Here is a 14,654-nt window from a genome sequence, read left to right as displayed (position 1 = left end):
TTCTTTGTATCATATTTCTATGCAATCCAATTTTACTTTTTTTCTAAATCTGTTCATTATGCAAGTCGTAGAAGGACTTCTGTACTTCATCCTCTGTGAGTGAGGACTCTGCCGCTGCTTGTATTACGGCTAATGCAGATGGTGAGAACACTGTAGTTGCAGGTGCAGAGACTCCAATTCCTCAAAAGGCCAATGTGGACCCTAGGGGAGTGCTATTTATTCCATGTTACGCGGTGAACTTCTGTTGGCCAGTTTCTTGTCTTGGTTGTCTTGCCTTGATTTTGATTCCCAAATAGATTTTACAACATCCCTGAAATGGAAAAGAATTAAATATAAACATATCTTTATGTAAGTTTACATAAACTGTTCTGAATCATCCCCCTCTCATACACAATCCCTGTAGCTGCTCTGCAAAGTACTTCTTTCCAATCTCCAGAAGCTTTCTCCTGTTTCTCTACTGGCAATACAAATATTAAACTACAGAGAAACTTAAATAGTTCACCCCAGCTCATGTTTGTCATCAGTAATATCATATTTTGATCAAATAAAACATAAATCATATTCTATGCTGTCCACCTACCAGTGAAGAATCATAAAGATCATGGCAATGATAGCACCAACAGTCACAATGATTCCAGTTACTAGGCAAAAGACCAGAACAGCATCTGTCTTTGCTATCCTTGATTGCCCTGTTTCAATTCTCCTTGATTTTTTTGTTTGCATTTCTGAAAAAAAGAAATACATGGCCATTATTACGCTCAAATTTTCAAATGAATCAGGCATTTAATCTGATTGACAGGACTGAAAAAGAGCAGGGCTTGATTATTTTCTTCCTCACATCTTTCACAACCTTCAGGCCTTTGTATCAGCCAAAGTTAGAATAGTAGCATTATATTCTAACTAGTATTATATTCATAGTAGCAACCTTCTTTGCAAAGGCATATCTAACCAAGGAAGATGCAAAGAAATGGAGATCGAGGCATGTGAAGTGGGATACACGTCACTTAACAGTCATGAAAGACAAAGCACTGCTATTCCTAATGACAAGGAAAAAAATTAAAAAGTGGGAAAAGTATCAATTTGGTAGATGTTAAGAATTACTAATATAATTATATTTTTGCTTTAAGAAATGCTTTAATGTAAGATTTCAAGACATGTCCACATAAGATACGTGAACGATAAAGGTAGCAGAATTACCACAGGCTGTCTGCCACTCCAGGGAGGCTGACTTCTTTGTTCTGTGCCTGGTACCAGGTGCTCCATCAACCAGGGCTGAGGCACCAAGGTATCACTGTGCTACAGAAGAATTCTAACAATAGTAATTGCTGCAATAATAATGAAGCCAAAAGAGAGTATGCTAACAAAAGACTGGATTCAAGGACTTAAGTGCTGCTTTTCAGTTCCCTGTCTCTATCTAGGTCTGCAAAGCCTGTATTTAAAGCAAATAACCACTGAGCATGGAAAGGAGTTGTTCTGCATGCCCCAGAAACACATAGTGAGGAGCAGCTGCACGAAGCCGAGAAGTGAAAAATGTAGCAAAGATATCAAGTAGAAATGCATTTTGCAGTGCTGCAGCCTGTTCAACCATTCACCTAAGGAAACCAAGGGCCTTGCCATTACTTAGGCTGTTTCTCTAAGAACAGACATACCACTTAGGAGATGACTCTAACAAACAACCCAGGAAGAGTGGAAAATGCTGAAGACAGTCAACCAACTTCCCCCATCTGTTTTTTGACACTGGATAAAGAAACGCCTGGAAACCAAACCCAATCACCTTGTACTGAAATGCAATTGACCTTATTTGTTCAGCCACATTCAACCAAGTCAATGAACCATCAGACATCTGCCCTGGTCCCTCCAGCTTTGACAATTTTACATGAGTCAACCCTAATTTCTATTTATTTTTCCCTCATATTGTTTCTAAAACTATGAGGTGCTGACTGGTATGCAAAATGTATGTTCACACTGGTAGGAATATTGTGTAGCAGAATGACTGCAGGAAAACCATTTCTATTCTATTTCTATTTCATTTCTACTTCTATATAAGGTCCTGTGCCACTGTCATCACTGTAGTATCTAAGCAACTCTTCCATCACATCATTTGAGTTTCATTCTCCTGCATCACAGAATTCCCATTTTGATATTCTTAAACCACAGCTCATCTATAGGATTCTCCTGATCTTTCTGCAGGATACAGGACAGGTAAGAATGGTGAACTGGCTGAGAATATCATACATAGTAAGTCTGAACACTGGGGTTTTCACACAGTGTAAAGCTAACTGCTTTTAGACTAATTCACTTCACTGACTGGACTGTGTCTTTTTAGAATTACATGAGGCTGTGGGGCAAGGAGGTTAATGTAAATTATCTCTGATTTTTCTATTTCATTAACGTAATATGTTTTCCCCTTGGCAAGATGTGAATTTAAAGCTCTGTTTACAGGCTGTAACATATCTTGCTGAAGAGAACATCTTCAGTAACATCTCTCTTGCTGAAGAGAAAAAGCAAGTTTTACGTTATCCACTGCTGATCTACTCAAGTTTTCTTCCTAAGCAAGAAATCCTTCCAATAGTCAAGAACCAGAACTGCCCGAGAGACAGCGTGATAATGCAGAGGGGATGCCTTCCAAGTAACCACCCATGTTTAAAATGCAGGCAGGACGCAGACAGAAAAGCAGCTTCCTAAATAAGCTGGTTCACAATGAGCAAAGACTGATTCACATCAGGTGTGCTTTTAAGCCCCTGACTCCACTCCTAAAGTCCAGGCAACACTCCCATTTAGTCAGTGAGAATTTTGCCACAGCCAAAATAAACCTTAAAAATATCTTCAGCTTACAGTTAAGATTACAAAGATGTCTTTACGCCATTTTTTTTAAAAAAATCTACTTATCCTAGTAAAAGTAGAAAGAACAAAATTTTTTAAAACATGCAAAGTCTAGTTCAATGACTTTCAACTTAAAGTCTACCTATAAAGTCTATCTATATCTTCAGGTCTGTGGATTACTTCCCTATAAAGGACAATGAAAAAAAGCACTATCACATATATTCCACAAATAGATTGTAAAAAATTCCTAAAATTGTGTGCACTCCAATAAAAATTATCTAGGGCTCTACAAACAAAAAAGAGACTGATAACATATCTGACAGTTTCAAACAGATTGCCTCCAATCCTACCAAAACCTTGGCATCCTCACTTTACCTGTTGCTTATTTATATTCATGTTTACTAAAAAAGGAATGCACTTACATGAAACGCGAGGGTGGGATACTGCAGTTAGATTGTAGGCACTGTTAGATCTAAACTATGAAGATCCATTTCTTGGTGCAAGTCAGAACAAGGCAGGAAGGAAGGAAAAGAAGGAATGCTCAGATTTAATCTTTAGCTTCCACTGGTGATTGCTGACTTAAACCCCAGAGTGTGCCGGTCATAGCTCATGGAAGCCTCAACAGCTCAAATGGTCCAAGCACCATACACTCCCTTCACCCCAGATCCTACCTGCGATGCCAGTGAGGGGACAACAGGCTAGATTACAGAATCACAGAATTACCTAGATTGGAAAAGACCTTTAAGATCATCGAGTCCAATCATTAACCTCACACTGACAAGCCCCACACTAAAATATATCCCTAAGCACTGTGTCTTCACAACTCAAATACCTCTAGGGATGGGGACTCCACCACTGTCCTGGGCAAACCGTTCCAATGCCTGAGAACCCTTTCAGGAAAAAAATTCTTCCTAATATCCAATCTAAACTTCCCTTGGTGCAACTTGAGGCCATTTTTTCTTGTCCTATCGCTTATTACTTGGGAGAAGTGATCAAGACCCACCTTGCTACAACCTCCTTTCCTGTAGTTGTAGAGAGCAAGAAGGTCTCTCTTCAGCCTCTTCTTCTCCAGGCTAAACAACCCCAGTTCTCTCAGCCACTCCTCATAAGACTTGTCCTCTAGTCCCTTCACCAGCTTTGTTGCCCTTCTCTGGACACACTCCAGCACCTCCATGTCCTTCTTGTAGTGAGGGGCCCAAAACTGAACACAGTACTCAAAGTGCAGCTTCACCAATGCTGAGTACAGAGGTAATATAACTTCCCTGGTCCTATGGGCCACACTATTCCCGATACAGGCCAGGAGAATTAAAGGAAACCAAAAGTGTCATCTGTACGGCCATTACCAGCTGCTAAGAAGCTTGACAGCTTTTTTACCTTCCTTCTGCCATCAGAACAATGTACTTAGTCTGAGCCACTGTGCAGGTCCTGGCTCAAGGACCTTAGAAATTTACTGCTTTCATATTTGGGCTGAGAGAGATACATCACATACCTCCCTCATACCAAGCACTAGAGCACGATAGCTCTAAACAGAGAGCACATACTCTGCTGTGATGTGGCCCAGCACCTATATTTACATTACCACAGTTTAACAAAGCTGCTTTGATTTCTATGCAGTGTAGTGCTTCTCTGGACCATCCTCTGCCTTTGTGGTACCCACTCCCTTTCAATTTGCTCAAATCCAAATACATTCAGAAGCACCTGTTGCCACTGCTAGCATTTCCCTCCAGAAAATACCAGCAATACAAATTCTGTCTCTGCATTCTATTCAATCATTTCTTCAATAAGAGAGAGATTCACAGTACTGTAAATCATATACAGCAGGAAAGGGGAACACCTGCTTTTTCAGCACCATTTCTGTCCAAAGGAAACCCCTACTGAAGAGCACTATTGCTCTTCATCCTCCTCTTCCCCGGGGATTTTCATTGAGCTGGAGTTCCTCCTAAGCCATGAAGTTGACTATACAGCAGTGCTCCATTTGCAAGTAGATGCTCGACCAATTGTTTATGTCGTCCAGCAGCCAACAGGCGTTCTCTCCACTGGTTTTCAGATCCAGAAAGTATGTATCAGTCTGGCAGAAGGGAATGAGGTTTTGCCTCTGCAGACTGAGGGTTTTGGTTTTTTTCCCTTAATATAATGGTGACATATAACAGCTTTTTTGTTTCCCTTCTTGATTATCTAGAAGTCTTTTTCTCTGTATTAAAAATGGATGGATATATGCTAATAGGAGAGCAGGATTACACACACATAGAGGAGATCTAGGCTGTTAATCTTGGGTACTGAGATTCCCCCTTTAATTTCTGTGCAAATGCAAGGACAATATGGCCATGCTGATTACATGTTTGTACAGTAGCCAGTTACAGAGATGGGACTTTTCTCTCTCAAGGAAGCTCTGGCACCAAAGTCATAAGCAGGAAATGAACTGGAGAGAGACGGGGACCAGAATGGCCTCTGAGACACAGAAACACTATTGCCTTCATCTTCTCCACAAAAGTGCCACTAGACACACACCCCGGCTCACTCTCTTGCTCATGAGAAGCATGGAGCTTGGAGCACAGCTGGGATCTCAGTAGGCTGACATCCTTCACACAGCATCCTAATGAGGATCATTCTCTGCTCTCACATTCCTCCTTGCAGAGTCCTCCCTCCTCACAGTCCTATTATTAGCAAATATGAATAAACCGTCTTCCAGCTCCAAAGTCTTCACAAAACACCAAACACCACAACGGGCAGGAGTGTGAAACAACACCCTTCAGTATATTTCAGGGTAGTGATTTAGTAAGAAGGACCTATAGAAATGTCAGTTATTAGAAGATGGGATTTTCCTTGTAGAGATCCCAGTAATTTTTGTTGAAGACAAAATACTTGTTTTTTCCCTGTTATGTTTCTCTTGCTATAAAAGACAAAGAGAACTCATAGGTCTGAATGGTTCTGAAAACAAAAGGAAAAGCCAAATTACTAAAGACCTCTCATTTATGCACTAAGGTCATTAAGATTGTTCATCAAAAGTCATTAAGACTATTAATCAAAAGGTCACTGAGAAGCACAGTGATCACTGGTAAAGGACACGTGGAAGTTCTCCATGCGTAGATTTAAAATTAACTCATATGAAGTTTTGCCACATGGCAAATACAAATTCCTGTGAGGTTTTACTTGTCCTTTTGCAACTTGTGTTCCCTTCCTCCCACCTCACACACCTCAAAAATCTGAAGCAGGAAGTGCCATGCTATATATTTTCAAGTGGTGGCTTTGGGGCCAGGCTCACAGACAGTGTTGCTGAATCTGGCCACTGCTGTTCATGTGGGTAAAACATCAGAGTGCTGGAGAGAGGAGGAAGGATGAGACGGAAGCAAACACATTCACCCCTTATCCAAAAGGGGTGAATATAGCCAAAGGAAGCTGATGTGGCACTAAGCAGAACAACTCATTCATTTTAAGCTACTTATTAATAAACTTTAGAGCTTGTCTTCCTCAGATTTTTGTATAGTCATAAATAATTTCTGAACCAGTAAGTCTCAATCCTTGTAAGAAGTTCTCAGTATGTCTGTTGGGCGGGTTTCATCTGACCACTTTTCCCCAAGACTACTCAGTCACAGCTTAAACACAAGTGTGTGAGTCGTCCTATTGATGACTCACCAACTCAAGTCAATGGGACCATTTGCATCTTTAAGCCTAAAACAGACTATGTGCTCTGCTAATTCAGGTCTCAAAAAGGAAGCTTCCTCTGTACAAAAAGGAATGTAGAGACTGAATAGTGGGAGAAGGGAAAAGAAAAAAAAAAAAGCTTTGGGTGTTTTGTGACTGCCAGATGGATTTAGAAAATGAATAAACAAATTCCATGTTACTGTACAATGGCAGAAAGGGTCTCAATAGAGATACAGGAAATGGCCTATCTTACTGAAGAGAGAGGGGAAAAAGCAGGATTCCCAGGCCAGACGGTTTTACCTAAGTAAACAGCATGGAGGAGAGAAACATCGGGAGGAGTATCTCCAAGGATTTCTTTCTTTCTAGTCTGACATATTTTTGCATAAGACTTAGAATCTACATTATTTCAGGAAAAACTATATTTTAATGAGCAAGGCACTCTCACCCTTTCTCTGATTAGGAAAGATGGAGTTGCTGCATGGCTGTTCTCATGGTTTGAGAAAATCAGCTCACTGCTACCTTTCCCGATGAAGTCAGCAGAAACCCCATTAGCAGAGGAGGTGAGAAAGATATTACCGGGGAACTTGTTTTATGATGTATTCTTTTTAATGTTAAACTTTGCTAAATCCATTGTGTATAAGCAAATTCCAGATGGCTGCTCAAAGAAAAACCCCAAAAGGTTGTTTTCCTGCTTCAGTATTGAAGTAGAAAGGAGATTTAATTGCAGAACTCATGCTGCTGGTGCTACATGGCTTAGTGAGATGAAAAGAACTCTGTTAACCAACCTGGGTGCAGTAAAAAAAATAAGCAGGTAATAGGAAAACCTCCTTATTTTTGCCTGTACTTTTACTAAGGATAAAGGAAATACTCTCTCCTACCACACGGAAGCTCTTCATTCCCATTCTATCTTTTATATGTCTCTTTTATTGGCCTGCATTTCATAGAATCATAGAATCATAGAATGGTTTGGATTGGAAGGGTCCTTAAAGATCATCTAGTTCCAACCCCCCTGCCATCAGCAGGGACACCTTCCACTAGACCAGATTGCTCAAAGCCTCATCCAGCCTGGTCTTGAACACTTCCAGGGAGGGGGCAGCCACAACTTCTCTGGGCAACCTGTTCCAGTGTCTGACCACCCTCACAGTGAAGAATTTCTTCCTAATATCTAATCTAAACCTACTCTCTTTCAGCTTAAACCCATTTCCTCTTGTTTTGTCATTAATTGCCCTTATGAAAAGTCCTTCCCCAGCTTTCTTGTAGACCCCCTTCAGGTACTGGAAGGCCGCTATAAGATCTCCCCAGAGCCTTCTCTTCTCCAGGCTGTCATTTCAAGACAGTCATTACCACAGTGCACAAGCTCCTGCCTATATACTACTGGTGACATGCGATCTTATGAAAATTGAGTATGACGTAAAAAACACAAGGTCGTGTGACTAGAAGACTCTAAGTGTCTCTATGAGCTTACCAGTTGTTGCGTAAACTGTGTACTTTACCGAGGCAATAATATTTCCATTTTCTTGAGTTTCACACTGGAAGGTAACTGAATGGGTGTCTCTGCAAGCTTCCATAATAGCTGAATCATTGGGAAGAATATGTGCTGTCTAGTCATATATAAAAGGGGAAAAAAAAAATGATTTGTCTCTTTTCAGATAGAATCATAGACTCATAGAATCATAGAATGGTTTGGGTTGGAAGGGACCTTAAAGGTCATCTAGTTTCAACCCCCCTGCAGTGAGCAGGGACATCTTCACCTAGATCAGGTTGCTCAGAGCCCTGTCCCACCTGACCTTGAATGTTTCTAGGGATGTGGCTTCTACCTCCTCTCTGGGCAACCTGTCCCAGTGTTTCGCCACCCTCAGTGTAAAAAATTTCTTCCTCATGTCTGGTCTAAATCTACCCTCTTTACTTTAAAACCATTACCCCTTGTCCTATCACTACAGACCCTGATAAAATGTTTGTCCCCATCCTTCTTATAAGGCCCCTTTAAGTATTGAAAGGCTGCAATAAGGTCTCCCTGAAGTCTTCTCTTTTCCAGGCTGAACAACCCCAACTCTCTCAGCCTTTCCTCATAGGAGAGGTGTTTCATCCCTCTGACCATTTTTGTGGCCACAGAAATAGGTCTGCTCAGACGAGCTGCATTGCATCAGATGTACAGAAAAGTGCTTATTCTACTCCAACAGCTTTCAACCTGTCAGGACCTCTTGGCCCCTGGGAAAATTCCTTCAACCTTGTCAGCATCTCCTACTTGATCAACTGGGAAGAGCAACATGGTTGTGACTCGCTGACATGTATTAATTCACCAGCCACTATGCCCCGTTTTTCTGAAATAACAGTAAACATCACTCTCTAAAATGACTGTTTCCCTCACATAAACAGGAAATTGAAGCTGCATAAAGGAGCAAAGCCATGCAAGTCCTTGTATTACCAACTCACCAGTGAGAAATCTGGTCTTATATGCATTATGACAGCAAAGGAAATAATCTGTCCAGAAGTCTGTACAATTCAGCCAGAGCGTGTGGTAAATACATGCAATATGCAATTCTTCTGCACAAAGTGGGTTTCAATTACTCACCTTGTTTGGAATTAACATCTTCCAAACATATTTAAATCTGTTTTCAGGAGGTATATAAATACAAGGCATCTTCACACAGGCAAGGCCCTCAGAAATTGGTATTCCCCCTATAGGAGTAATTTTTAATAGGCACATCATCAACTATGCAAAACATCTCTGTATAGATCACAAAGTTAATAATTCTTCAAACCACAAAATGTTACTTGGAAATTATCCTTTCCCTTAAAATTACTTCAAATACTTTTTGCTTGGTCTAATGTCTGGAATGAAGCACACAGCAGAAAAACAGTATTTTACTGAGAGTTGAAACCACGCGCACATCAGTACAGAAATGAGATCTGAAACTTTACTGGATTGCTTAACAGAGTGCTTGGAGAGCAGAATGCAATCACTTAATTCCACTTCCACCACACTCACAGAGAACAAGTGTGTTTCCTTTGAACCAACTTATTTGCTCTAGATTACTGGATCAGTGTTCTACTTACAGCCACAGTCTACTGGTTTTTTTGGCATTCCTCCACACGGACAATACATTTTGCTTCCGTCGTAGGGCATCCGCTGGTTAACAGAACTTCTCGAATTCCAATCCCTTTGAGGGGGGAAAAAAATCTTTCAGTCTGCATTTCTTCATTTCCTTCACACTCTGTTTTTGCTTTTTCTTTCTTTATCCTGGATGTATCTACCAAACACCAGGAAAAACAGATCTTCGCAGAGTGCCTGCTAAAGCTATCCCATGTTGGTATCTAAGATCTCAAGACAACATCTACATCTGTCAGGCTCTGCACCATAGGGAGGCAGATTCCCAGAATCATCATGTGTCAGAAAAAGAATTCAAAATTATTCAAAACTTTTCTTACACAAAACTAATCTTAAATGAAACTAATATATGTTCTGCAAAACATTTAATCCACTTTAAATATCAAAGCATTCAGGCTCCTGGCCTTTAAATGCTCAAATCAGATGACACAGAGAATACTGTACAGACTGCCAACTCAGTCTGCCTCCAGTCTTGTGACTGTCTGAGCGTCTTCAACTCCCACCAAGGTCAACAGAAACTGAAGGCACTAAAAACCTCCTGGGACTAGGATTGGGCAGTCTGAAGTTCATAGAATCATAGAATCATAGAATGGTTTGGGTTGGAAGGGACCTTAAAGATCATCTAGTTCCAACCCCCCTGCCATCAGCAGGGACATCTTCCACTAGATCAGGTAGCTCAAAGCCTCAAAGCCTCATCCTAACAGTTACCTAACAGTGACCAACAGTGAGTGATCTTTAGGGTCCCTTCCAACCCATACCATTCTGTGTGTGTGTGTGTGTGTGTGTGTGTGTGATACAGGAATACCACCCACAGCCTCCAAAGTGAAGCCTCTCAGAACACGGAGGCTGGTGGTCAGTACCATAGGACTTCTCATAAGAAACAGGTGAAATCAAGTGTTGACTACCAGAGCTCCACCTGCAACATGGAGGGTCATACTGAAGACAAAAAACAGGAGATAACCTATCAGAAATGAGTAAAGTTAAGGAAAAGTCCTACACAATGTTCAAGGAAGCAAAAAAAGTGTTCACTCTCACTATCAGAGGGATTATCCTCCTTTTGAATGGGAACATCCTCATTTTAACAATTATGAACAAATTCAAAACAAGTGCTATAACTGTTTTTGCCAAACAGTGTGTACACAGTTCACTGGAATGACATAGCTTGTGGGGGAGGCAGGAATAATATGTTTAGGCCCAGTAAACACTGAAGGTTTTGCCATTTTTCCAGAAGCATTTTGTTTACTAATAGGCATGGAAAACGGAGAGTTCAGCTCCCCTTGCAGTAGAATAATAAATAGGAAATTGGTTTGAATATTGCATTTATGATGCATCTGCCTTCCTTAAATGTGTATTATGAAAACCAATGGATTTCAGAATGTTTCACAGATGTCATGTAACTCGTGAAACAGTACTTCAAGTGACAGAGGGAGACAACACCACTTACTGAAAATGACACAAAACGAGGATCGTTCTCCACTCTGGAGAATGTCTCATCTCACGGATGCAGAGACAGAGGTGTAAATGACAGTGAACTGACACTTTTATTAAAGGCATTCCTCTTTCTTCAGTGCCATGTAGGGTTTTTTAGCTAACAAAAAAGACATGAAAGCTGTGAAAAGTCAAAAGGCTGGCTTGATAAAATCTGGATGCTGGGCTAGCTCTAGTCACATTCACCAGGAAAAATCTCACCATGTCTTATCTACAAAAATATTAAAATTTGGGAATTATATAATACTCAAAGGGTTGATGAAAAAAAGCTCTTTTAATTAGATCTCCAAGTTCTTTTGGTATTCCTCTGCGCCTTTCTTTTGGACAGCTTTTTCTTTCATTCCCATGTTTCCTTTCCCCACTTCTCCTCCATAGCTGCCAATGCTGATGAAATTAATCTACTGAGATGCTCTAACAAATGAAGTCTTAACTTCAACAAGTCATACAAGTTAACCTAACAGAAAACTGGCCACAATACAGTAAAAATAAATTACCCAAATGAAATTGACCCTAGAGAAATGTAAATTAACAGACTGGTGGAGGAAGGAGGGTGAAGAGGGATGATCCACAAAAAACTAAACACTTAGCAATACAAAATCAGCAGTTATGAGAGAAATTTAGAGATAGGAACGGCCAAAACAATTAGACCATAAAGAGACCATAAAGGCAAATTTGAGGAAGGTATGACAAGATGTCATTAACATATGCTTTAATTATGCTTTAATGCTTCTATAAGCCTGGACTATGACTAGAGGAGCAACGGATCTGAGCCACAGCATTACTAGGAAAAAATAAAGAAAATTGAGCCAGCTCAGAAAGCAAGAAATATAAAGGGCTAGATATATAAATATAGGGAATAAGAAGGAATATGAAGGAGACAAAGAGCTTACAGCTTTACTGGAAGAACCATGAAGCCACCTTTCAGCCTTTCAACAAACATACCATGCGTTGAACAGCCTAGACTAGAATGAAGTCTCCAAACATGATCTGAACTCCAGATATGAGGTGATGCCAGATATGAAATGATGCCTTTTTCTTTTTTGTTAAAGTTTCCATTTCCTAATTCTCAGTAAGACTATATAAATTTCAGCATGAAGGGGGTTAAACATTTTGTTATGGGTCTGGCTGGGGTGGAATTAACTTTCCCCATAGCAGCCCTCATAGTACTGTGCTTTGTATTTGTAGCAGGATGGTGTTGATAACACACCGATGTTTTGGCTACTGCTGGGCAGTGCTCCCACAGCAACAAGGCTGTCTCTTCACACCCCACACCACTCAAAGGCCACTAGGCTGGGGGTGGACAACAGGCTGGAAGGGGACACAGCTGGGACAGCTGAACCCAAATTGACCAAAGGGATATTCTGTACCATATGACATCGTGCTCAGCAATAAAAGCTAAGAGAAAGTGAAGGCAGGAGGGGCAGCATTTGTTATTAAGGCATTTGTCTTCCAAAGCAACCGGGAAGTGGCTGGACATCATCTGTTCATGGGAAGCAGAGTATAATTTTGTTTGTTTATTTCCTTTGCTTCTGGAAAAGACATTTGCTTTTCTTTATTAAACTACCCTTATCTCAACCTATGAGTTTTTTCATCTTATTTTCTCCCCACATCCAGCTGAGGAGGGGAATGACAGAATGGCTTGATGGGCACCTGGCAGCCAGACAAGATTAAGCCACCACAACATTAATTCTGAGGGTCTAAAGTTAAAATGGAGACAAAATTTAGTGAAATTCCCTGGAAATATGGAATAATTGAGACATCTGCTAGAGGGATGGGGCATAAGGAACGGTTTCTTAGTATCCAAAAGATGTGTGCGAGTGACGTTATTAAGAGTATGGGGATACATATATGGCATTGGTACACAGAACATAGAAGCAGATTTGAAATGATGAAGAAAGAGAAATATTAAAGTATGCAGAAGCAAAAAAATCTCCTAAAACCATAATGTCCTAAGATTGGAAACAGGAGGGAATCGAGGAAGTTCTATCACTGGAAATACAAAAAAGTGACTGGACAAAATGGAAAGGCATACTCTAGAAAACATCAGATTGATGGGGGCAAAAACCTCGTCTCTCTTTCTTCGCTCTTATGAGAAGCTGAATTTGTTCAGAAAAAGAAATAATAGCATTTCTGTTTGAAGACTATTTCCTAAGCAATATAATTACCACCTCACAGCAGTTTCTATCACCACCTTAAACGCAGAGATGTCTTCTTAAGGCTCATCTCATTTTTCCTCTCTCCCTTCCTACTCCAGAATGATACCTCCCCTCTCCATTGCACCATTTATAAATTGTATAAATGTGGAATACAGAACAGGCTACAGCAGGCAAGCAATTTTTTGGCAATATTGTATGTGGGAAGACATCTGTGAGAAGCATCAGAAGATCTTTCATCTTCTGAACATCTCACAGATGTTCACAAATAGCGAAAATTGTTACTTTGGGGAAGGCAGCTCATGTGCCAATAAACGTAGGGAACTGGTTTAAAATAGGAGCTTGCAGGCTGTGAAATTAATAAAACAACAGATCTGACCTAAACTACTAATGACAATCAGCCTGATTGTTTTTGTTAATTATAGTTATTGGCAATTGAAATCAATGAGAGGTGAACGAGGGCAAGCAAATTACAACCGCTAAATTGCTACAGTTAGCACTTTCTTTTTTTTTTTCTCCAAAACCAAATGACAATATGTTTTATTCATCTGCTTTGCTACTTACCGCATGTAACTGTGCACACTCCAAATTCTACTTCCGTGGACACACTGGCATTCAGACCTGAACACAAAGTCTAAAGTTACATCTCTAATACAATGACAGGGGTGGAGATAACCAGTTAACAGGAAACCCGCTCCTTGAAATCTTTACTATTTTTTAGTTGAAACATGAAATTTGCCAACATTTTTGCTTTCACTAACTAGACCAGAAAAACAAGACACTTATGAAAAATTTGTCATAAAATCCAGTGTGAATAACATTCACATTTAAACCTTAAGATGATCCTTTGAAAGGAAAAGATGTATTTTTCTTATAAACGAGTCTACGATGCTAAATTAGCCTACTGAATGCTCTGGGAAGTGCAGTGTCTAGGTTCTATGCAAATTGTAGGTCTTCCCTGAAAAGAGTTAAAAAAACCCACAATATTTAACTCATTTCCTTGTTCTTTCTGGCTAATGTATGCCTTCCCACATGATTTCTTTCCCCATCACACTTCAAGGTCGGGTCTAGACAGCCAGCACAAAGATGAGTCAGCCAGGTACAGTATTTTAATTAGGTGCTGGGGTTTTAATCACTGTGATTGGGTTCCTTCCATTTTTTAATGGTACTTTGAGGTTACAGAATGGGTTTCACAGAATGTACAAAAGCAAAAGGTTCTCATCTCCATCTGGGATTCAAATCTGGATTATATATTTTATTCCTAATGGCGTGCAAATTTGAATGTTTGTTTATAAGGATACTGAGATACAGTAACTGTTCCATAGAGAAACTACTTTAGTGAAGCTCCTATGGAAGTTATTCATTAAATAAGCAATAGGTCTTCTCAATTCTTCCAAATGCAAAGAGAAAGTCACTATGTTTTTTACAAGTCTACACTG

The 14,654-nt window shown here is 40.1% G+C and overlaps 1 protein-coding gene across 1 annotated transcript; it reads right to left on the bottom strand.

Moving 5' to 3' along the window:
- Nucleotides 1-216: 216 nt before the first annotated feature.
- SPACA1 (sperm acrosome associated 1) lies at nt 217-13,836 on the bottom strand (the record flags this gene model as incomplete). The annotated part of the gene is given in 7 exon segments (XM_010176756.1): nt 217-310; nt 581-725; nt 7,931-8,066; nt 9,038-9,144; nt 9,523-9,541; nt 9,544-9,626; nt 13,780-13,836. Coding segments are annotated over 7 exon segments (641 nt in total), but the record flags the coding sequence as incomplete, so codon positions are not given.
- Nucleotides 13,837-14,654: the final 818 nt, after the last annotated feature.

The sequence above is a fragment of the Antrostomus carolinensis genome, unplaced genomic scaffold, assembly GCF_000700745.2.
Source record: "Antrostomus carolinensis isolate BGI_N321 unplaced genomic scaffold, ASM70074v2 scaffold6821, whole genome shotgun sequence".
In the NCBI taxonomy this organism is placed as follows: domain Eukaryota; kingdom Metazoa; phylum Chordata; class Aves; order Caprimulgiformes; family Caprimulgidae; genus Antrostomus; species Antrostomus carolinensis.
The sequence above is the reverse complement of the archived record's forward strand: the minus strand, read 5'-3'. Positions and strand labels throughout refer to the sequence as shown.